Source organism: Chlorocebus sabaeus, chromosome 1 (genome assembly GCF_047675955.1).
Source record: "Chlorocebus sabaeus isolate Y175 chromosome 1, mChlSab1.0.hap1, whole genome shotgun sequence".
Taxonomy (NCBI): domain Eukaryota; kingdom Metazoa; phylum Chordata; class Mammalia; order Primates; family Cercopithecidae; genus Chlorocebus; species Chlorocebus sabaeus.
Genome location: NC_132904.1, coordinates 47,815,838 through 47,840,493, shown reverse-complemented (window position 1 = coordinate 47,840,493; position 24,656 = coordinate 47,815,838). Strand labels below are relative to the sequence as shown.

Sequence of the window (24,656 nt, the reverse complement as noted above, 5' to 3'; positions counted from 1 at the left end):
TGGTGAATTGAGATCTTGCCACTGCACTCCAGCCTGGGCAACAGAGCAAGACTCCATCTCAAAAAAAAAAAAAAAAGGAATTAACCTGGCCGACAGAATCAGAATACACCAACCATTCCTAGTTACAGCATCCCTGGGCCTCTGTGTCCTCATCTACAAAATGGGAGGAATAACACCTTTTAGGGCTACCATAGGAATTAAAGCAAATAATGTGTGAAAACTGTTGGTCACAGAAAAGTGCCTCACTGGTTGTGAAATTCCCTCCAGACCCTTAAGTGATATTTGACATGCTCTGATTGAATCCTCTTCCATACCAGCATCTCATGTTGCCAACTCTGCCACCTTTCCCCCTGCCCAGCCTGGGAGAGTACCAAGGCATCAGGGAGACCCTCGGCTCTCTCTCCTCCCGCCTGCCACATTCCTATCAGGCTCAGTACCAGCAAACCCTTTCTGTGAGAGCCCCTTCAGGTAAATGATCAGCCATAGAAATCAATTCCAAAGGCCTCAGAGAAATCAGGAGATACCAAAGGAAAATAAGGCAGTAGGCTGAAGAGAAAAGTGAATACCTTCTTCACTTTTCCTCTTTCCTACTATCTCTGGATGGACTTAAGGAAGGGGCTGGGTGGGGGCGGGCAGAGTGGGGGGCAGGCAGGAAACAACTCCTGCAGGTTCAGCAAAAGTCCCTGGCAGTTTTAAACATGTCCTCTGGCTCTACTCAACCAGAAACAACCAGCACCCATGGGGCATTCACAGAGACCCCAGCTCTCTCAATTCCTGTGGCTCTACTTGCTGGCAGCACTGACCTCCCAGAGTCATTGTGAAGAGCCACTGAGCACACAGTAGGCACTAGATAAATGGTGGTTATGTGAGTATAGAAATGAGCCAGGGACACTGTTTCCTTTCTTGTCTCTGGGCAGCCTCCTGACACTATATTGCAGACCATAAAAACTGCCCCAGCTGCAACGGTGTTAAATGGTTCCACTTGACATGCTTGCAAACGTCAACACTCTGTCATACCCACAACCTCAGTTAAAGTTTAAAAGCCCTGCACAAGGACCTTTGGTAAACCCTGTATATAAATGATCAGCCACAAAAATAAATCCCAAAGCCCTCAGAGAAATCAGGAGAGACCAAAGGAAACTAAGGCAGTAGGCTGAAGAGAAAAGTGAAAGCTGTCTCCATTTTCTCTCTTGCCTACTGTGTCTGGGCAGACTTAAGGAAGGGGGAGGAAACAAGGAGGTGCAAGGTGTTAGTATCAGATAATTATCTATGGCAGATAATTAAGTCCATGAGTAATTATGGTAAACTGCAGGGAACACAAGCTTAAGTATATAGCAGATTTTTCCTCAAAGTCCTCTTCAACTGGGGATGATGCACACATCAGTTTTATCAGCTTGAATTCATCATCTTTCCCTATGGCCCCTACACCTGCCCCTAGAAGCACCGAGCACACAGGCCTGAAAGCTAGTCTTTCTCTGTCAGCAGGGTCAAGGCCACCAGGTGACAGGACTTCTGTGTACTGCGCAGAGCTGCGAGGAGGGACGAAGCGTAGCAAGCAGGGTGGCCCTCACGAGATGCCCCTTAGGAGACCTCGGTGTCTGAGTGGAAGTAAGGGCGACCCGGAGTTGCACTTCCAGGGGTCAGTTTTTAACTAGGTCCCCCAGGGACACTAACCACCCACTCTCTTCATCCCTTCTATTTTACAGCAGGAGTGCTCCCAGGTGGCAGTGGGGGCCACCCGCCTTCTCCTTGTTTGGAGGCCAACCCTCACCTGCTGCAGGGGAGCTCTCACAGGTGCCAACCTGTCCAGGCCCCCCCCCCATGGACATAAGTGGGGGCTGGAGTCTGAGGGACCACCACCAGCATATTCCACCTTCCTCCCCTACAGCCTCAGAGGGCCTGGTCACAGCCCTGCTGGGACCCCTCCCTGGATCCTCTGAGAGGTCCATTCTGCAGGATCCTCTCTCCGGGTGTCCTAGAAAACGACATACTCTCCTGGCTCTGCCTGTGCTGCCCCTCTCCCAAAAACATCCCAACCCCTTCCGTCACCCAGCAAATCCCTGCTTGTTTCTCAAGATCCAGCTGGGGCTCCCCGACCCCAAGCCTCCCCTGGCCAGCCCTCCTCTGTGCCCCACCAGGCCCCATGCTTCCCTTCTCAAATCATTTGCACAGTATCCTCTGGTTGTTGACATGTCTGTGTCCCCACCAGAGCACAGGCTCCTGGACTCCTTGAGGACACCAGTGTTGCTTTGATTCATTAACTGAATGCCTACTATATACAAGATGCATTCTACAGCAGTGAACACAACAGACAAAATGCCTGTCACGGAGCTAATATTCCAGTGACAGTAAATATCCTATACACAGTAGTACTTTCTATATTCAAGACTGTTCTGAGTACTTCCTATTAATTCATTTAATCCCTGCCACAATTATTACCATCCCCACTTTTCAGATGAGGAAACTGAGGCTCCAGAGTACACAATCTGCTCAGGATCACGCCACAAGCTAGTCAGTGAAAGGGCTGGGATTCAAACCGAGGCAACCACATAGCAGACCATGCTCCCAAGCACTGGGCCACTCTGGCTTTCAGTGCTCTTTTCTATACTCTGCTTCACTCATGTTGGTATCTACCGTGCCCAGGCCAGTGCTTGGCACACAGCCGGTGCTCAGTGAACATCTGCTAAATGAAAGGACTCCCTGAACGGTGAGTGCCGGTCCCCCGCCTACAACACCCACTCTTTCTCTCCTCCCTGCCCAATCCCAGTTCACAAGAACCCCCCCACACATACACCAAGTCTTCTGAGACTCATCCAGCCCCTGAACTGCTCCCTCCTGAGTGTTACTCTCCATGCAGCACCTGCACTACTTATCCTGACAGTGAGTCGCACGCGACCCAACCATCCTATCGCCTGAAGCAATGTGGACATTTGCTTTGCCAGCTCCCTGATATCCCCCAGAGTATAACAAATATGATGTCAAGTAAATGGATTTAAACTGCAAAACTGAATCTGACCTCTCCTCTCCAGTCCTCCATCATCACTGCAGCTTTTTCTTCCTCTGCCCAGAGGAAGCGAGGCAAGGCTCGAATCAAAAATAACCTTTGCTACAACTATACCCAGACTGCCTAAACCTATAAGCTATAACAGCCAAGGTGGTAATTAGGATGCAGATGTGGTTAAAAGCCACAAGTAAAGTTGGACATTTTTAAACCTTTAGTTAAACCTATCAGGATGTTCATTGCCCTCCCTTAGAAAATGCCCATAACTGAGAATCTGAGCTAACTGGGCAGTATACACAGGTACCCTCTGTGTATATCAGGGTCCCTGCAGAAGATAAGTCAAGAAATTACTTAAATACATTTGGACCACCATAGCCATTATAGAGAAAAGACAAAATACCTGTTGTTCATGGAAATAAATTCTAAAATCTGTTGAACCATACTATGTTCTGGAGACTAAGTACTTCGCATGTATTATTCTCATTTAACCTCTGCAAAAGACCTAAGGGTCAGATACCAGCATTTACCTCATTTTACAGAGGTTACATAGCCTGCCAGAGTTCCACAGCTGTGAAGTCTGGCTCCAAGCCTGTGTGCTCACCCATGACCCCATAGTTGCCCTATTTCAAGTCAGGAGTGAGAACAGCTGAACTGTGAGGGAGGCCAAAACTGGTCAAAGGCCCTCAACATGGAGACAGTAGACTCTTAGGGAGGTGAGAACCCACCTGAGAACCACACAGCAGGCAGGCAGGACTTTTCAGTGGGAAAGAGCTATAACGCAGCCCCTGACAGCCTTGGGAATACAGGCCTGAGGTCACACCCAGTTACAGAAATGTCTCAGGTACACAGGGATGGGAGAGTCAGGAAATGCTTATCAATCTGCAGGAAGGAAGTCAACAGCTTACGGTCCTCAGCCAGGATGGAGTCTCCTGTGCCGCAGAATGCTTCACATAACTTAAAAGTTGAATCCCAGAGTCCGGGTGCAGTGGCTCACACCTGTAATCCCAGCACTTTGGGAGGCCGAGGCAGGCGGATCATGAGGTCAGGAGATCAAGACCATCCTGGCTAACACGGTGGAACCCCATCTCTACTAGAAATACAAAAAATTATCCAGGCGTGGTGGCTGGCACCTGTGGTCCCAGCTACTCAGGAGGCTGAGGCAGGAGAATGGCGTGAACCTGGGAGGTGGAGCTTGCAGTGAGCTGAAATCTTGCCACTGCACTCCAGCCTGGGTGACAGAGTGAGACTCCATCTCAAAAAAAAAAAAAAAAAAAAAAAAAAGTTGAATCTCAGAGTGGCTCTCTACCCTGTGGATATCAGCTTCAAGTTCAGCCAGGTCCCAGCCTGGAGCTACCAAGCCCAAGCAAGCCCTTTTACTGCCTCACACAGCACAGACTGATCTGTGGACCCATCAGGACTGAGTGGAGTCCCCCGCCCCAAGGCTGTGCTTCTGGGCCAAGGTCGTTTCTGTACCCACCCCAGGTCACCACTGCTCCCATTACCACCCCCCTAAGAATACCCCTGAGGTTCCTATAGGGACTTCAGAGAGAAAAGCCACTTATCTTCTCTCTGCTCCAACCCATAGTGTACCTCCTCCTTCTCTCATCAGGAATGTCCAAGGACAAAGAGCTGAGCAATGACCCCAGAGTCTGCAGGAAAGCACTAGAGTGAGGTTTTCATGCTGAGTCTCAAAATGCCAAACCCTACCACTGTGAAGAAGAGCCCATTTTCCCAATATTCTCTTAACTTTGTCTGAGTGGGGCTGGGCTAGGGGGTTCCATCTCTAGAGGGAGTCAAGTCCAAAACAAAGACTGACAATCTGTCTCCTCTCTCAGACCCCAGAAATAGGAGGGAGAATGGAGCTAACCAGACAGTGGACTTCCTTCATTCACCTGGCACTCGATGGGCAGGAGGCAAGATAGCAAGACCCCAAAGCCTGCCTCAGCTAGTCTCTGAGCTCCAGGTCTCTGAGCCCCAGTACAGCCTGTACCCTCCCTCAGGGGCTCTCTGCAAAACCCAAGGGGCTTCTCTACAGGTGCATGTGCTGGGGGGAGCGGTGGCAATTCCTACCAACCCCAAAAGGGGGAGCTGACTCAACAGAAGGCCGCATGCAGCTTGCATCCAGTGAGTCCCAGACTAACAGCCCCAGCTACATCCTCTCTTCCCTCACCATGCCCATGGACTCTGACCTGTGTGAAGCTCGAGTGTCTCCCTGAAACAAACTGGAGCAGTCTCCACAGCACAGCCTGTCACGAACATGGTGGAGACAGGCCAAGCTGGACAGAGAGACTATGAGAACCCCAGATAGGGAGCACTGGGTGACCCCGGCTCTGCCGCCTTACACCTGTGCATCCAGTTACTGGACTTAACCTCCCTGAGCCTCAGTTTCCCCATCTATAAAATGAGGATAACCATACCTACCTTATAAGGTTGGCATGAGGATTAAAGGAGCCTGTATCTGAGAAGCCCTTAGAACAGTGTACATGTGAACAGTGTCAGCACCAGATAAACATTCGTAAAGTAAACAAATAAGTAGAAGCAATTGGCTTCTCAGTGTAACAGCCTCACAGCCCCACCCCTCAGCTCACTAGCACCCCTGAACTGAGCAAAACCCAACACGAACCTTCAGGAAAAAAACAAACAACAAACTCTCAAACCTTTCCACTGACTCAAGGAGGCAATCAGCACCAACCAAGACCTCCCTCCCCAAGGAGCAGCCTTGAAAGGCCTGGCAAGATTACCCCACAATTCTCACACCGTATGTCACGAGGCTCCTCAGACACATGCAGCTTTTGGAATAAAGAGTGTACTTTGGGTTCTAATTTAAACATCTATGTATTCACAGAACAGGAAGCCAATTACTTTCCTTTCCCCAAAAAAATTAATATCCCCTCGGAATTTTCAAAACCACCGGGTGCCAAACACACAAACACATCTATGCATTGTCAGGTGAGAAAGGTTGGAAAAAGTTGAACAAAAACCGACTGAGCTCTCTTCAGCTCCCACCCACACACCAAAGCTAAAAAAAAAAATTATTCGAAGCCTCCATAAGTGGATATAATGTCAAGTACCACCAATTGCATCTAGAAATGCATTAAGGGGTACAGTTATTATAGATATTTAGCTTCACAGCATTCAACCATATTTTTTAAATCCCCAGGTCAAAATGTGTTGAAAAACAAATCTTCCCAAACGCTTTCTTTGGTGGGTAGGAAATCATTTCTCTTCCCTGGGACTCTGACCACTGACTTATCCCCCTCCTCCCAGTCACACCATACAATTCCCCACTCACTCCCTACTCCAACCAGCCCTCTATCCTTGCATATCTGCAGTTTGAGGAGGGTAATGGCAAATGTCAAATCAACCAACCCACACCTGTTTGGCTAAGCACTGTCTCTGTGCCTGACACTGTTCCCAGGGAGCTGGGGAGTTCTTCATGGCAACTGAGTCACAATCCTGGCCCTGTCCCATTCCCCCAGGACCAGCTCAGGGACAACTGCAATGCCAGACATCTCCATGACTTGCTCATCATTGCCACTGTCTGCCGGGACATATGTATTCTCCCACACAGAGGAAGCCTTCCCGTTTCTCAGCTTAATTGCCTTCTACTTGCCTTCTCTGGCTATCAATGTCAATCACTCAGAACAACCTGTCACCCCAGGCCCTCCTCCACCTGCAGGATCTCTAAGTGGTCATGGGGTTCCAAGATGTGGAGCTGCACACCTACCCCCAGGCAGACATAGGCCCCATTCAGTGGTCACCCCCAAGCTCATTCCCACCACTTCCCACTGGGACTGACAGCATCATCTCAGCAGAGGTGAACGCAGCACATTCCCACCTTCCACTGAGAAAACCAGAGGCTCCCCAGGCTCCACCCTGGGTAACGGGATGGACATTCAGACAGCTGTACCCCACTGATACTCGCTCGAGGCCTTTCACACAGTTTAACCCAATGACTTTGGACAGATGTTCTTCTATAAGGAAAGAGACTCACAATGCCTGAGCACCTACCATGTGCTGAATAGCATGGTAGGAGCTTCAGACAGGCTATCACATTTCATTCTTAAATAACACTAGGGAGAAAAATAGTTTCATTATTCTAGAGATGGGAAAGCTGAAGCTCAGAGATGTTTCTACTTTCAGCATCCGTAAGAATCACCTGTGGAGCTTGTAATAAATGCTGACTCCCAGCCCCACCCCACAGAATCTCTAATTCATTTCTACCCTCACTGCCCCTTACCAATCCTCTAATATAGATACCAGGGTTACTGTCTCTCCACAGAAGAACCAGATGCAAACCCTAATACTAACATGTGGGAACCCTCTCCACTGGAGGGGGGATATAGACAGGGAATGTAAATCAAATGTGTCAATCAATGGTAAGTACAAGAAACTTACCTTACAAGAAACTGTTTTTGTTTTGTTTTGTTTTTTGAGACAGAGTCTCACTCTGTCACCCAGACTGAAGTGCAGTGGTGGAATCTCAGCTCACTGTAACCTCTGCCTCCCAGGTTCACATGATTCTCATGCCTCAGCTTCCCGAGTGGCTGAAATTACAGGCATGCATCACCATACCCAACTAATTTTTTTTGTTTTTGTATTTTTAGTGGAGACGGGATTTCACCATATTGGACAGGCTGGTCTTGAACTCTTGACCTAAAGTGATCCAGCTGCCTCAGCCTCCCAAAGTGCTGGGATTACAGGCGTGAGCCATGACACCCCTCCAGAATCCTGTTCATCTTCTCTCTGGTTGGACATAGCCACACAGGGCTTCCGAGATGAGAAACAGTTTCTTTGATATTTAGCACCAACCATTTACTGCCAAGTTTCCTTTTAAAGACAAGTCTCAACAAGAAAGCACAGTTCTTCCTCCCTCTGGCTACCCTGACCTTAGGCCCTCTCCCCAAAGAGAACCAACCACAGCTCTTCTGTCAACCAGGCCACATTTCACCTTAGGAAGGGGCTTCCTTTATAGGAGTAGCAGTGATAATAGCTAATTCCTATATAGCATGTACAATTTGCCAGATACTGTTCTAAGTTGATAGGTATAGTCATTGTCCCCATCTTACAGATGAAGAAACATCTAAAGACACAGACAGATTCAAGTGACCAGCCCAAACTAAAAGCAGAGTGAGGATTTCAACCCAGGCACTCTGATCCCAGAATCCATGTTTTGTAAACACTATGTGGCACCACCCTATAGACAAAGGAATTCAGGAAGCCCCTTAGGGCATAGCTCCCATATACCACGCACCTGAAGCCAAGCTACTAGTGAAGGATTTTATCCAAGGTCTGTCCCTACTCCTTAACTCAGAACTAACCTCTCTGAGACCCGAACAGGCACACAGGTACCATGGACCTCACTCCTAATCCCCAGCTCCTTCACATTTTCTGCATTGGCCTCTCTTGCTTCAGGCCACTCACCACTCTGCTCCATGGCTGCCTGGCCTTCCTCATTCACCCTCTGAAGCTCCCCAGCCCCAGGCACCCATATTGGAACTGCCCAGCATTCCTCTCCCGTACTGGGCACTGCTGGAGGGCAGAAACAGTGAGCTTCACTTCTCTCCGCAGCACCCAATATCTGGCATAGAGTAGCTGCTTAATTGGAGTCTGGTGACTGAACAGATAATTCCTTGATCAAAAGCCATCCAGCCTCCAATTAAACTGCCCCAATAAGGTGCCCACCACCCCTCAAGATGGTCAACTCATTCCATCTGTGGACAGGTACAGACAGCTCAATTTGCAAGTGGAGAGGATATGATTGTTGCAAAGGTGATTGAATTAACCTAAACCATTGCTCTGGCTCCCCTCTTCACGAGAAGAGGACGATCTCATCTCCCACCTCACCCAGTGGGAGAGAACACAGGAGGCTGTGCAGCCAGGGGCCTTGGTACAGGGCTGGAATGGAATCTCTGGCCCCTCCATCCCCCAAGCATGCTGTCCCCCTTCCCTGCACCATAGAGTGTGAGGCAGGAAGTCACAAGATGTAGCCAGCAGCCCCAGGAAGAGACTGCACACGAACTCCAAGCTGTCAGACCTCAAGAGGGCGAGGCTCTGTCTTGGCAAAAAAGCCCCTGAGAAACCCTGAGAAAACTGGCTGTGATGCTGGAAATGCTCTTCTGGCAGGACCTGAAAGAGACAGCCTGGCTCTAAGCAGGCTTAAGAAGCTCATCAGCCCCTAAGCTAAGGTCAGCTGACATCTGTTGGGGGAGAGGGTGCCTCTCCGGCTTGAGGAGGTCCACTCCCCCAGAGCACCAGGGACTGGCTCACAGTTCTGCCTGGGGACTATCCACCACCCATCACTCTTCTACCCTGTCTTTCTGAGGGAGGCCCAAGGGGGCTTCTGCCTCACAGTCATCAGGGAAGGTGCAGGCAGAGAACTACTTTTGAGGGATAGACCCTAGAGGGAGGAATCAGTAGACAGGGAGTTAGCTGAGCATGGCAGTGCACACCTGTAGTCCCAGCTACTCAGGAGGCTGAGGCGGGGGGATTGCTTGAGCCCAGGAGTTTGAGGTTACAGTAAGCTGAGATGGTACCACTGCACCCCAGCCTGGGCAACAGAACAAAACCTCAACTCTTAAAGAAAAAAAAAAGGAATAGAAAGAGTGATGATGAGAGCCACAGGGCACCACGTACCATGGTAGAAACTGCATAGAATTTGGAGCCAAGAAGACTTGAGTTCAAGTCTCAAACGCCTCGGTGATGCTGGGGCCTTGGAAAGACCTATTAACCACCACTCCCTGCCCCCACCAGCCTCAAATGCCTGATCTGTAAAATGAGGACAATCAAAATATCTGCCTCTACAACAAATGCATTTTTCAACTAGAAAGCACCACGAAGATTATTATTGTTGACACCTGTGACCTGAGACGTGCCAGACAATGCATTTGTCCTTTAGTGGTCAGAGCCGATAACCAGGTGGCTGCACAGATTAAGCAGCAGACATCTGTGCAGCCTTCTAACTGCCCAGGAAAGAGGTAAACCTGGGGCCACCCCTAACTCAGACTCACCCACTGTTAATATTTTGCCCTATTTGCTCTGTCATCCACTCCTTCCCCACAACATAATTTTCCCCCACATCACACAACTTAACTACTTAAGAGCAAATAACCTCAGTGTGTATTTCCAAGAATAAGGGTATCCTTTAAGTACCAGAATAGTCGGGCCTTTTTTTTTTTTTTTTTTTTTTTTTTTTGCGACAGAGTTTCGCTCTTGTTGCCTAGACTGGAGTAGTACAATGGGGCGGTCTCGTCTCACTGCAACCTCCCCCTCCCGGGTTCAAGCAATTATCCTGCCTCTGTCTCCTGAGTAGCTGAGATTACAGGCATGCACCACCACGCCCGGCTAATTTTGTATTTTTAGTAGAGATGAGGTTTCTCCATGTTGGTCAGGCTGGTCTCGAACTCCGGACCTCAGGTGATCCACTCACTTTGGCATCCCAAAGTGCTGGGATTACAGGCATAAGCCACTGCGCCCAGCCCAAGGCTGTGCAGTTTTTATTGGTCTAAACCAACATGTGAGTTGAGTTCTACAGTTTGCATGCCCCTGACCCTGGCAATCCTAGTTCAAGGGCACCAGACTTCTGCAGCCACTGAATGCAGTTAGGACTCAGAAGTCATGTCTTCACTCCGCCTCATAGCTGTGTAGATATACAGAAGAGGAACTCACATTTATTGGGCATTTACAATGTGCCAGTAAATGTGGCACTACTACTTGCTAACCCCTTTCCATCAATTAACTCACATAATCCTTACATTTAACCCCATTTTACTGGTGAGGAAGTAAGGCTTAAAGAGAGTAGGTAACCTGCCAAGGTTAGGGAGCTATACATGGTGGAGCTGAATTAGAGTTTAGGTAGTCTGACTCCAAAGTCCACACACTTGGCTACCGTCTCTTTACACATGCTGTCACCCACATCAAAGGCTCTTTTCATACATTTTTCTGCATGATGAAGTTGCCTAGTTGTGCTTTGGACTTCAACAAAAACCAGCCCTGCTGCCCAGGCCGGTATCCCGAAGAGTGTGAGGAGGCTGAATGAGAGAGAGAAGTGATCCAGCACAACTCACAACTCAGTACAAGCAAAAGACAAGCCAAGGTTACCACAGCTGCTGATGTTTTCCTTAAGTCCTCCTGTACATCCTGTTTGGAGATGTAGGGTCCAGAGAGGCTGAAAAGCCAACAAGGAGTCTCCCCACACTCCTCTGTCACCTAAGACTTAACAGGGGGATCTGGCATTCCTCTGCCGATACACATTCCTGTTTAGAACACAAAGCAATAAACATGATGCATCTGGCCAAAGTATTGATTTGAAAGGAAGATATGAGAAAGGATTCCATAATGAATTAAATAGAGGGTAAAGTCTCAATTTTAGTCTGTCAATGAATTTTTGGACAGAACCAACATTTAATGGCACTTCTTGCATCCAGTCTCCTAGGTGAGTTGGCCTTCATTCTCTTCTGCCATTAGACCTATGGTTGAAAAGTCTGAGAAGCCTGGATATGAGGAACAATATGTCCAGGCCTCTCCCTTGAACTTTGAAGAAGCTCAGCTAATGCAGTATACACCTTTTTTTTTTCCCCCTTTTCTTTCTTTCTTTTTTTTTTTTTAGACATTGTTTCACTCTTGTCGCCCAGGCTGGAGTGCAATGGTGCAATCTCAGCTCACTATAACCTCTGCCACCTGGGTTCAAGTGATTCTCCTACCTCAGCCTCCCAAGTAGCTGGGATTACAGGCACACACCACCACACCTGGCTAATTTTTGTATTTTTAGTAGAGATGTTGTTTCACTACATTGGCCAAGCTGGTCTTGAACTCCTGACTTCAGATGATCTGCCCGCCTCGGCCTCCTGAAGTGCTGGGATTACAAGCGTGAGCCACTGTGCCCAGCCCAGTATACAACTTTAGAGAAGTCACTTTAACCCTCTGAGCCCAAATTCCCACACTAAAAAAATGCTATAATTATGGGACAAACCAGAGAATGTTCGTGAAATACTCTGTAAACGATAAAACATTAACTCAAAATATTTCTCATTTCAGAATTGAAAAGCAAATGTTTTGACAGCCATTTAAAAACAACAGGCAAATACAGCCATATTCCTCTGTGTTTTTCCCTCTGTCAATATTTACTTAAGACACCTGCCAGTTTACTGAGATGCTGCTGTCTTACACTGAGCAAAGACATTCAAACCTGTGCTATGTTGTCCACTGAAGATAGAAAACAAGAGCAGGCACTTCACTGAATTGCCAAATATTCCACATATTGAGGCTGAAAAGCCAACAAGCAGTCTTCCTGCAGTCCTCTGTCACCTCAGACTTAACAGGGGGTAAACTGGCATCTCCGTGCCCCTGCACATGTTTCTGTTTAAAGTGCTGTCTTAATCTTTTTCCAAAGTTCTCAATTTAGGAAGCACCATATTTACTCCCATAGACATCAAAAGAGAATAGAGGCTGGGCATGGTGGCTCACGCCTGTAATCCCAGCACTTCGGGAGGCCAAGGAGGGGGATTACTTGAGGTCAGGAGTTTGAGATCAGCCTGGCCAACATGGTGAAACCCATCTCTCCTAAAGATACAAAAATTAGCCAGACATGGTGGTGGGTGTCTGTAATCCCAGCTACTCAGGAAGCTGAGGCAGGAGAATCACTTGAACCCAGGAGGCGGAGGTTGCAGTGAGCTGAGATCACGCCACTGCAGTCCAGCCTAGGTGACAGAGCAAACCTCTGTCTCAAAAAAAAAAAAAAAAGAGAGAGAGAGAGAATGGAGAGGGTACCATCAAGGCACAAGAAACATACACCCACCCTCATCACATGAAAACACCTCTCCCCAACACAGCATCTGTCCTGTATCTAAAACACACTCCTCTCTTGGGTAAAGAGCCTTAAGAAGCAACTAGCAACCATTTTTCTTAAAGAGGTTTTCTTAAAGAAGTTTCTTTTTGGAGATATAGTACAAATTATGGCTCCTAATCCTTCCTTTTGCTTCCTAAACAACACTCACTGTTTTTCCTTTCCCACAGAACCTAACGTTTAAATCTGTGAACCTGTTTTTACCCTTGAAAACACAACCAGGAAGGGAAATATAAAGCATGGGATTTTGCCAAAACTTGCCAGGTTGGGAGAACCTTTCTTAACCTTCAATGAGGGGGTTCAGAATTTCTATTTTAATATATATGTAAGCTGCTAGTTTGCCAGAAATTCTTTGTGGGCCTATTACTCCCAGTTTTGAAATAAAGTTTCTTGGACTACTGTTCCCAGCAACACCTCAATAAGAAAGATGACAAATAAGGCTGGGCATGGTGGCTCATGCCTGTAATCCCAGCACTTTGGGAAGCCAAGGTGGGTGGATAGCCTGAGGTCAGGAGTTCAAGACTAGCCTGACCAACATGTGAAACCCCGTCTCTACTAAATTACCCGGGCATGGTGGTGGACGCCTGTAATCCCAGCTACGAGGGAGGCAGAGGTTGCAGTAAGCCGAGATCACACCATTGCACTCCAGCCTGGGCAACAAGAATGAAATTCCATCTAAAAAAAAAAAAATCGGCTGGGCACGGGGGCTGACGCCTGTAATCCCAGTACTTTGGGAGGACAAGGCAGGGGGATTGCCTGAGGTTAGGAGTTTGAGACCAGCTTGGCTAACATGATGAAACCCCATCTGCACTAAAAATACAAAAAATAGCCGGGAGTGGTGGCACACGCCTGTAGTCCCAGCTACTCGTGAGGCTGAGGTGGAAGAATCACTTGAACCCGGGAGACAGGTGTTGCAGTGAGCTGAGATCCCGCCACTACACTCCACCCTGGGTGACAGAGCAAGACTCTGTCTCACACACACACACACACACACACACACACACACAAAGACAAATAAGTGAATCAACAGGTTTGACATTCTACAAGATAAATTTCACTACCATGAAGTTCAACATTTATCTAGGGAGGAAAATATAGACGACAGGACAGACTCCTTCGTAGGGGTGGCCCAGAAGACTGTCAGCTGGGTGAGGGCATACATAATTAAGGGCAGCCTCCTGAGCCATCCAGTATTCACTGGCTTTCCTAAAGGCCTTCTAGACCTGGTGTCTACAAGATCCCCACCTGAACATCTGTCACATTTGTTTCATCCTTCACTCTCCAACTCCCTTTAATTTCAGACTAAAAAATGGGTTTCTGAATACAAAACACACACCCTCGATACTTGGCATTATCTCCAGAGGCAACCTTCTGAAGGACTCATGCCTGGTCCCCACTCCCTGCCTCAGAGGGACAGGTTCTTAACTGCCCACTCCCAGCCTCCTGGAGCCCTTAGCCCTGCCTGGGCGCCCTGTTCCTCCCCACTGCCCGGGGGGCATGGATAGAGGTGCTTGTGCTCTATGGTGTCTTGGAGTGGGGTATGGTGGTGGCAATTCCTAGCATAGCATATGAGGTAAATGCACTGATATTCACATTTAAAACATTATATTCTACAAAATAGAAGTAACTATAACATTTATGCTAATAATTTAAACTTAATTTTTCTTTATGTAGAATGGCATTAAATAGCAAAAAAAAAAGAATTTTTTTTTGAGACAGAGTTTTACTCTTGTTGCCTAGGCTGGAGTGCAATGGCGCAATCTTGGCTCACTGCAACCTCCACCTCCTGGGTTCAAGTGTTCCTCCTGGCTCAGCCTCCCAAGTAGCTGGGATTACAGGTGCCTACCACCATGCCCATAAATAGCAATTTTTTTAAAAAATGACAAGTCAAGGGAAAAACTACAGAATAACAAAATTTTATATTTTAGTATCTTTAAAGATGATTTATTTTTTATTTTTTATTTTTTTGAGACAGAGTCTCATTCTGTCACCCAGGCTGGAGTGCAGTGGCATGAGCTCAGTTCACGGCAACCTCCGCTTCCCAGGCTCAAGCGATCCTCCCACCTCGCCTCCCTAGTAGCTGGGACTACAGCCATGCGCCATCACACCGGCTAAGTTTTGTATTTTTTGTAAAGATGGGGTTTTACCATGTTGCCCAGGCTAGTCTCAAACTCCTGAGCTCAAGCAATCTTCCTATTTTGGCCACTCAAAGTGCTGGGATTACCGGTGTGAACCACCACACCCGGCCTAAAGATATTCAGTTGGTGCAAAAGTAATTGCAGTTTTTACCATCAAAAGTAATGGCACTAACCACAATTACATTTGCACCAAGCTAATACTTTTTCCTTCTTTTTGAATAAGGAGCCTTGCATTTTCATTTTACACTTAGGCTCTGCAAATTATGTAGCCAGTTCTGTCGCTAGGACGTGCTTCAGGTCCTAGGGGAGGGGAAAGTTAGCCTTACTGCAAGCCTCAAAAGTGACTTTCCCAGAGTCTAGCTGTCCTCAGTTAGGGACAGGTACCCACAAAGAGACAGTACCTACACAGGGTGGCTCCACACAACCCCAAAGCTAAAACTGAGAAACTTGAAGCTAGAAAGGGTCTTGTGCAGCAATTAGCTGGTTCCTGCCAGTACCCTTGTGCCAAGTCACAGAGGATGCCAAGGGCCCAGCAGCCAGAGAAGGAAGATAGCCTAGTCCAGTAGCCAACAGGTCCCAGTCCCAGATGCAGAGCAATAAGGATATGAAATGAAGACGCAGAGGAGGCCATTGAGCCTCCACTGGCCAGCTTTGAGCATTGTTCTCAACAGCAACTAACTGTATCCAAGAAGCCTGGGTCTAGGCACCAGCCTTGACAGGCCTGTTTGTGGCTGTTGAGCTTCTTTCACGTTACTCATTCTCCTCCACCCCAATCTCCTTCCCAGTAAGGAGTTTTCCAAGACCTGTAATACCTAGAAAACTCATTGGGTCTCTTTAAAACACTGCTTGCTCAAAATATATCAAGTGCCTACTCAGCTCCCAGCCCTGGGCTGGGTGCCTAAGTCTCAGAAGTGGGGAATAAGATGCCTGCCTTCAAGGAACAGCCTTGGCACAGGCAAGGTGGCTGAGCCCCTCTTCTCTGCCATCTCCTCATTGCCTCACGACCTACTGAACATCTGCTGTAGGGGGAACACAATTCACAAGGTTCCATGAAACCACTGAAGAGCAGCCCAGTGTAATACTCTAACTCCCATGGTCTCTTCTAGAAACTTCTCCCTCATAGGTCCCATGTTTTAAAAAGCTGTGTCTGCCAAATTGTATTTACTAATAATCAATGTCTTCAATTTCTTACTAATCAGAGACATGTACCACCATAGGAGACCAAGGGATACTGCCCTTCCAAAGTACCTCAGTCCCCAGAAAAAGCAAAGATGGGGTCTGGCCCCATGAGCCTTGGGGAAGCCTAACTCAGAGCAACGGCATATGGGCATGCATCTCCTTCAAGATGCATGGCCTGGGGTGGGAGCCACCACTACTACTGTGGCTATCACACGAGGGACTGAAGACTTATATTCTAGTCTCAGCTCAAACACTTCAGCAAAATCACTGAACCTTCATGGACCTGAGTTTCATCATCTGAAGAATGGGGATGATTCCTCCCCTCCTGCCTCCAGGGGCTGTTACAAAGATCAAATAAGAAAAGACACAAGGAAAAAACCATCTGCTCTAGGAACATCCAGGATTACTGCAAGATTCTATGTCTGTAAAACGGAACTAGTAATAGTTGCTACCTCCTCAAACTATTGTGAGAATTAAATCAATGATAGTTACAGAACAGTTCCTACCATTTTTCAAAGACTCAAAAAGATTAGGCTGTTACATAATTATTACTACTATTATTGCTACTTCCGTTAATGACACTATTATCAAAATTACTATTATACCTTGCTACCCAGCTGAGGGATTCATAGTAGAGAAGTGCTAGAGTACAAAAAGTCATTTATTTACTTATTTATTTAGAGACAGGGTCTCACTCTGTCGTCCAGGCTGGAGTACAGTATCACAATCATAGCTCATGGTAACCTCAGACTCCTGGGCTCAAGCAATCCTCACACTTAAGCCTCTCAAGTTGCTAGGATTACAGGAGCATACCACCATTAATTTTTTCATTTTTTGTACAGATGAGGTCTCTCTGTGTTGCCCAGGCTGATCCTAAACTCCTGGCCTCAAGTGATCCCCTCGCCTCTGCCTCCCAAAGTGCTGGAATTGCAGGCATGAGCCACTATACCCAGCCAAAAAAATCTTTTTAAAGGGGTTATCAACATCCCTTAGTCTAGAACTGGGAGAATCAGCAGTAGATTTCTTATATATTTTGTCCCTCATTAATGCAAAACTGAACAAAAAGTACAGAAATCAAAACTAAAATTCACCTGCCTAAGCTCAAGCTTTTCTGCTTCAAGAAAGGGACTCTGAGGCTAGGTGCGGTGACTCATGCCTATAATCCCAGCACTTTGGGAGGCTGAGGCAGGCGGATCACTTGAGGTCAGGAGTTTGAGACTAGCCTGGCCAACATGGTGAAACCCCGTCTCTACTAAAAATGCAAAAATTAGCCAGTCATGGTGGTGCACACCTGTAGTCCCAGCTACTTTGGGGGTGGCCGAGGCATGAGACTCACTTGAACCCGAGGCAGAGGTTGCAGTGAGCTCAGATCATGCCACTGCACTACAGCCTGGGCGACAGAGCAATGCTGTTTTAAAAAAAAAAAAAAAGAAAAGAAAAAGAAAAAAAAAAGACAGAAAGAAAGAAAAGAAATGGACTCTGGAGAGTATTAAAACATTTGCTGGCCAGTCATGGTGGCCTGCATCTGTAGTTCCAGCTACTTGGGAGGCTGAAGTGAGAGGATCACTTGGCCCCAGGAGTTCAAGGCTGTGGTGAGCTATGACTGCACCACTGTATTCCAGACTAGGAGACAGAGGAAGATTCTGTTTCTTACAATTTTTTCAAAAATTAAAATTTTTTAATCTGCTAAATATGAGGAATGACTGAATACATCCTGTAAAAACTCACACAACTTTCCTGTGCAAGGATCCATTAGGAAAAATAAAATCAGCCGTGTCAATGCTTTGTCCCTCTCACTCTGTGAGCCAGTTAGAGGAGGCTCCTGCCCTCAACACAAAAATCAAACATTCAGAAATGCTCACGGCAAAGCTAAGAAATCAGACAACAGTAAAACATTTTTTTTATGTGGGGGGCGGGGGATGAGGGAAAGAACAATTACTCCCAAAACCCTTAAGTCTCTCAAAAAATTGTCACAGAAGGAGGTCCAAAGTACAATCATCTGCCACAGGGCCCTGCCTTTGAGGGTAGGGAACACTGTCACACATTGCTTTCCCTAGGCCTGGAAGATCCAAGGCCCTGGGGGCACGGGAGCTCACTGTAGGAAAATCATTAGGGACCTCACAGACAAGTTACCATGGAAGAGTCAGCAAAGGTGTGGAAGGCTGTGCTCCAGCCTCCACAGTCCCACACATGACCTCACACACCCAGTCCAAGGCTGCACCTGGTACTTTGGGACACTTGCAGCCCTTCCTCCTGTCAAATGAATGATGGGCCCTGCCCCTGGGTGAGGCCAGTGAGATGCAAGCCATGGATCCCATCCTTCTCACCTTCTTAGAAACACTGCTCCAGCAACTGTCCCGTCTCTTTCCTGCAGCATCGACTTCTCCCTCTCCATGGGATCATTCCCATCAAAACAAAACATGCTGTACAATCTTCCACTAAAAAGAAGAAAGGAAAACCCTCCCTCAAACCCACATCATCTCCATTTACCAGCTAATGTCTCAACTCCACTTTGCAACAAAACTACCTGGAAGATTTGCCTAACTGACTCCCTGTCTTCACCCCGTATTTTATCTTCCACCTACACCAGTCAGCTTTTGTCCTTTAAGACTTCTGTGACCCTGCATTCTCCTGGGGTTTCTCCCACCTTCTCAGTCCTTTTCAGTCTTCTTGCTGGCTTCACCTCTCTCCCCTCTAAACACTGCTTTGACCACCCAAAGGCTCAGAACATCGGTCTTCTGTCTGTACTCTCTTCCGAGGGGATTTCATCTAATCCCATGGTCTCGAATAACATATATTATGCCCAGTGGGTCTCTTCCATCCTCTCTCCCCACCAAGCTTCAGATCACACTCTCTGACATACTCATATCTCAAATGTAAGATGGCAAAACAAGATCTCATGATTCTCCTCCACCCCAAACCGGCTCTTCCCATCTCAACAATATGAATGCTATCCACTCAGGTGTTCGAGCCCTGAGGAGTCATCTTTGCCTCTTCTCTTTCTCTCACAGACTTTATTCAGTCCATCATGAAGACGTGAAGCGCCTACTTCCTAAACATAGCCTGAATGTGACCACTACTGTGCTACCACTCTCAGGCAAGCCACTGCTAACTCCTGCATGGAAGAGGGCAACAGCCTCAGCTGCTCTCCTGCCTCCCCCTGCAGTGGCCACCTACAATCCAATCTCCTCACAGTGATCGTTCTAAAAACACAAACCGAATCATGCCACTTCCCTGCTTAAAACCCTCCAATAACGTTTCACTGGACTTAGAATAAAGTAAGAAAATTCCTCACCCTGGCTCACAAAGCTTGCGGCACTTACCTCTCTCCTACCTGTGACCTCTCCTCATGCCACTTTCTCCCTTGTGCACCACATTCCAGCTACTTGGCCTTCCTGCTCCTTAAACTCCAAGCTCTTTTCTGCCTTAAGCCCTTGCCCTGGCTGTTCGCTCTTCCCGAAATGCTTTGCCAGCTCATCATCACATGATGTCTCCTTCTTGTCATTCAAATTTTACTTTAAGTTGCCTATTCAGAAACACCATCCCGATCTCCCAGTACAACCAAGCTACGCAGTCACTCCATATCACATCACCTTATTTTAACTTTCTGCACAGTAGTAACCACGATCTGATATTATTATTCGTGTTTTTTACTTATTTTCTACTCCCTTCCCTCTCCTATTAGATTGCAAGCTCCATGAGCACTTTGTCTGTTTTTTGTTCCCAATGCCTAGAACAACGTGTGAACGTGTGGCACACAGGATAATTGTAATAATATCAACTGATGCAGTTATGAGCCAGAGAGGCCCACTGATAGCAAGATTCTGATGGCCCCAGCCAACTCCCCAACTTCACACACACACATACGAGGCAGGGCAACAGAACCGCAGCAAGGCCCTATCCTCAGGTCTGTAAATCTCACCCATTAGTATTTTCAACTATTGTGCAAGAACCCAAACCAGAAAAGGAGGTTCCGGGGTTTTCTTGAAATAAGCCGCTTTACTCCTAACAGTAGTAGTTCTGACTCATAGTCGCCGAAGTACACCCAGTACTAGTCAGACCACCATCCAGACCTTTAGCGAGTTGATTCATTCAATGAACAAACATTTACCGAGTGCCTACTCTCTGTCGGGCACTGGGACAAGAGGTCAAAGGCAGTTTCTGGCCTCCCGGAGCTCAGCAGGCAGAGGGAAACACGCTGCAACACAGGCTGCCGCCGGAGTGGGAAAGCAAAGCCTGTACTGGCATAGGAGCCTGACCCGCGCCTTCACTTACTGCGCCCCAATCAGACATGGACTGATCCTACAGACCCAGGGTAACCTGGCTGGTGCGTCAACGCTCCGGGGTTTTTGCGGAAAAGTTGCCCCTGGACTAACCCAGGCACCAGCGATAGCCTGGTTCAGCTCCGGGCGAAGAGACACGGAGCGCTCGAGGAACGTTATTGGTTGACCAGTTCCCCTCCTCACCCCCTCCCTCCCCGCAGGCCCGCGCAGTGGATGGAGGCCGGGGGCGAGGTTCCGACTCTCCGCGACCATCCCAGAGACTGTGGCCGGAGAAGGGGGTCCTCCTAAGCGAGATTCCCCTAGTCTCTCCCTCTCCCCACTCCAACCCTGCAGGAAGCCCACACCAGGACAGAATTCCTCGTTCTACTCCCCTAATCCGAGCCCATCCCGGTCCCGGCACCCGCCTCTCCCGGCGGGGCGCAGCCCAAGACCCCAGAGGGCAGGCGTGCCCAGCCCTCACACCAGCACCCGAATCCAGCCGGATTGCAAGGTCCAGGGCGCAGAGTCTGCGGCCCCTTCCCCCCTCCGCCCAGGTCCCCACCATAGATGCGGCTCCCACCGCCTCCCTCTCTGAGGCCGCCAAACAACTCGGGCACACAAAACCCTGAGTGCGGCCGCGGCGCAGCGCGCGCCAACGAGCCCGGGCCGGCGGGAGCAGAGGGAGGGCGGGGCGCCCGGCGGGAACCTGGAGGGACCCTCGCGGCACAGGTGCGAGCGCGGCGGCCCCACTCACTCACTCGATGAAGTAGCTGGCGCCCTCCTCCGTGAAGCCCTCCTCCCAGCCGCGGGGCAGGTCTGCGGAAACGCCAGAAAAGTCCGGTCAAACTTGGGCAGCCGCGGCGCGCGCCCCCCACCCGCCGGCCCGGCGCCCACCTGAGCGGATCATGTGGCCCGAGTTGACGGGCTCCCCGGTGCGCGGGTGCAGCCAGGTCGTGCGGCGGAGCTGGTCACTGCGGGCAGAGAGGTGCACCTGTTAGCGCCACCACAGCCCGTGGGGCTCCCGCCCTGCCCCCGCCCCGCGCCCCTACCCCCGCGCCCCCACCCGCGTCCCCGCGTCCCCGCGTCCTCGCGCCGCACTTGATGAAGAAGACGCGGCCGTCCCGGCACACCCCGTAGGACCAGTGCTCAGGTAAAGTGTCCCGCCCGACCGTCGCCGCCGCCATGTTCGCCGAGCGCGGAGCCGCCGCGGGGTGGGGGGGAGGGGGCGGGGGTGCGGGCGGGGGTGGAGGCGGTGGCGGGGGCTCGGCCTGCGCGTGGCCCGGCTGTGCCGCGGGGCGCTCCATGCAGGCGCGGGCTTCTCGGGGAGCGACCGCCCGGCCGGGTCCTGGCTACCGGAGTTCGCCGCCTCACGGGCCGGCCCAGCGCGGTGCCCGCGGCCTTTGTCCTCACGCCTTCCCCGCCCCCAGCCTCCTGGTCCCGGCGCTCCCCTTTGCCCCCGAGGCCGGGAGACCCGGGCTGCGCGGGGGGCCGCTGGCGGGCGCGCCTGGCAGCTTCGGGGCGCACAGTTGGACCGGACCAACTCCGAAAACGGCGCGCGCCCGAACGCTGGGTAAAACCCGACCGACCCGCACCACAGAACTTCCCGACCTGTGAACTCCGCTCGTGTGTGAACCAAGTTAACACTCAGGTTCCTGCCATATTCCCAGCCTCCGTCTCTTCCCCTGTAAGGTTAATCGAGTCTCCACGGGATTGTTGTGTAGATTAAATGAAGTAACAATCGCATAAAGTGCTTAACAGGACCCTGGCACATAGTAGGTGATCTATCAATGGCAGGCCAAGCACGATTTCATTTTCCCAAGTTTTCAGCTGGGATGTGAAACTGGAGGGAGCAGGGTTACCCCCACACACTCCTGAGGTTGCAGGGATTGCAGGCTCTTGCCTTCAGGTCCTGTTAAGTAACAGAGAGAAGGGGTGTTGAGGGCTCGGCAGCACGTCCATCTCCAGAAGAGCGGCGGCCAGGCGGGGCCTCTGGTGGAGCCTTGCAAAGCTCTTTGCAGTGGCAGTACCCTCTCATATTCGGGTCTTTACTGCTGTCTTATCTTCTCGGGGAGCCCTCCCTGAGCCCTCTGCAAAGAAAATCCTTTCCCTTCTTCCCTCGCTATTTCATTACTGGTTTGCATTTAATTGATATTCTTATTTGTGTTTGTCTTGTTTGTTATATATTAGTTCCAACATGTCAGCTATATGAGAGAAGGGGCTTTGATCTACCTCATACACTGCCTGTCTCCAGTGCCTGGAACAGCGCCTGACTCATGTATGCATTATGCATTCAATAACTACAGGATGGGGTGGGGCGCGGTGGCTCACACCTGTAATCCCATCACTCTGGGAGGTCGAGGCTGGTGAATCACTTGAGGTCAGGGGTTCTAGTCCAGCTTGGCCAACATGGTGAAACCCCGTCTCTACCAAAAAAATACAAAAGCTAGCTGGGCGTGGTGGCGGGCGCCTGTAATCCCAGCTATTCAGGAGACTGAGGCTGGAAAATCGCTTGAACCAGGGAGGCAGTGGTTGCAGTGAGCCGAGATCGCGCCGCTGCACTGCAGCCTGGGCAACAGCCAGACTCTGTCTCAAAAAAAAAAAAAAAAAAACCCTGCAGGATAAGTGAATGAAACATACTCCACACTCAGACTCCCGGCCATACACACACACACACACACACACGCACGCACGCACACACACACACACTGAGCAAAGATAGAGCAGCATCTGGGCTCTGGCTATTGTCAGACCCAGCCTTCCAGGGACATAGGCTGTGATTGATGGGAGGAGGCGCACCTGAAAGTGAGACTGTATGCAATGTGAGCACTAGTTATTCAGAAAGGTGCCCAGACAGGTGGAATTAGGCTGGACCCTGAAGGACTGGTTAGGTTTGACTGGGAAAAGAGCACTCCAGAGGGGAGGGATGGGAGAGCATGCACATAATTTTGGGAGGAGTGTGAGATGTTGAGGAGACCATAAAGGGGCCCTTCCTTGGGAACAGACAGTGGTGTTGGGGAAGGAGGCATTTATGAGTTAGAAGAGGGAGCTGTTTGAGAAGGACGAGGGACACCTGTCTGAGGGAGCCTCCTGCCTCTGAGGAGGTTGTTGAGCAAATGAAAACAGGAAAGTGGTGTGTTTTGCTAGCTAAACATTGATTTTAAATAATAAATGGGCAAAGGATATGAACACACAGTTAATAGAAAAGTGGTACAGATAGCTTTTGAGCAAATGGAAAGATACTGAGCCACCTCATAATAGGTGAACTTAAGATTAAGGTGAAATACTGTTTTTTTAGATGTCAGATTGGAAAAGATACACAGATTAGAAAAGATATTGGCTGGGCATGGTGGCTCACACCTGTAATCCCAGCACTTTGGGAGGCCAAGGTGGGTGAATCGCTTGAGATCAGGAGTTCGAGACCAACCTGGCCAACATAGTGCAACCTTGTCTCTACTAAAAACACAAAAATTAACTGGGCGTGGTGGCGCATGCCTGTAATCCCAGCTACTCGGGAGGCTGAGGCAGAAGAATCACTTGAACCCAAGAGGTGGAGGTTTCAGTGAGCTGAGATCACTGCACTCCAGCCTGAGCCACAGAGTGAGACTCTGTCTCAAAAAAGAAAGAAAGAAAAGATATTTTAGAGAAAGACATTCTTGTTCATTGTTGATGGGACTTTAAAATGTTTGAGCCTCTTTGAAGGCAATTTGGCACAGCTATTCCAACCTGAATGTCTTTGACCTAGCAATTTCATGTCAGAAATCTATCCTACATTAGTGCTCACATGGGGCACAAATTCCAGTGTACTATTCACTGCAGCATTGTCAGTAATTACAAAGAACTGGAGATAACCTTAATGTCTATCAAAAAAAGAATGGTTGATTAAACTGGCACATTCTTCAACAACAACAACAGCAGCAGCAAAAAAGAATGCTATGCAGCTGTTAAAAAGCATGAGCTAGATCCCTATGTACTGATATAGAATGGTCTGTAAGATATTAAATGGGCCAGTTGCAGTGTCTCATGCCTGTAATCCCAGTAATTTGGGAGGCTAAGACATGAGGATGGCTTGAGTCCAGGAATTCAAGACCAGCCTGGGCAACATGGCAAAACCCCATCTCTACAAAAGATACATTAGCCAGGCATGGTGGCACATACCTATAGTTCCAGCTACTTGGGAGGCTGAGGTGGGAGGATCACTTGAGCCCTGGAATTTGAGGCTTCAGTGAGCCATG

General features: G+C 49.0%; 1 protein-coding gene across 7 annotated transcripts in view; it reads right to left on the bottom strand.

Annotated features, from left to right (window-relative positions):
- The window catches only part of PLEKHA7 (pleckstrin homology domain containing A7), a 231,690-nt gene extending 210,067 nt beyond the window's left edge, over positions 1-21,623 (bottom strand). For all 7 annotated transcript variants that reach the window (XM_037997516.2, XM_037997519.2, XM_037997517.2 and 4 more), the window contains exons 1-3: positions 21,523-21,623; positions 21,319-21,395; positions 21,183-21,240 (exon numbers count right to left, since the gene is read on the bottom strand). In XM_037997516.2, the coding sequence (XP_037853444.2) occupies positions 21,183-21,240; positions 21,319-21,395; positions 21,523-21,608 (221 nt within the window). In that variant the 5' untranslated portion in view covers positions 21,609-21,623. The remainder of the gene's footprint in view (positions 1-21,182; positions 21,241-21,318; positions 21,396-21,522) is intronic.
- Between the last annotated feature and the right edge of the window lie 3,033 nt (positions 21,624-24,656).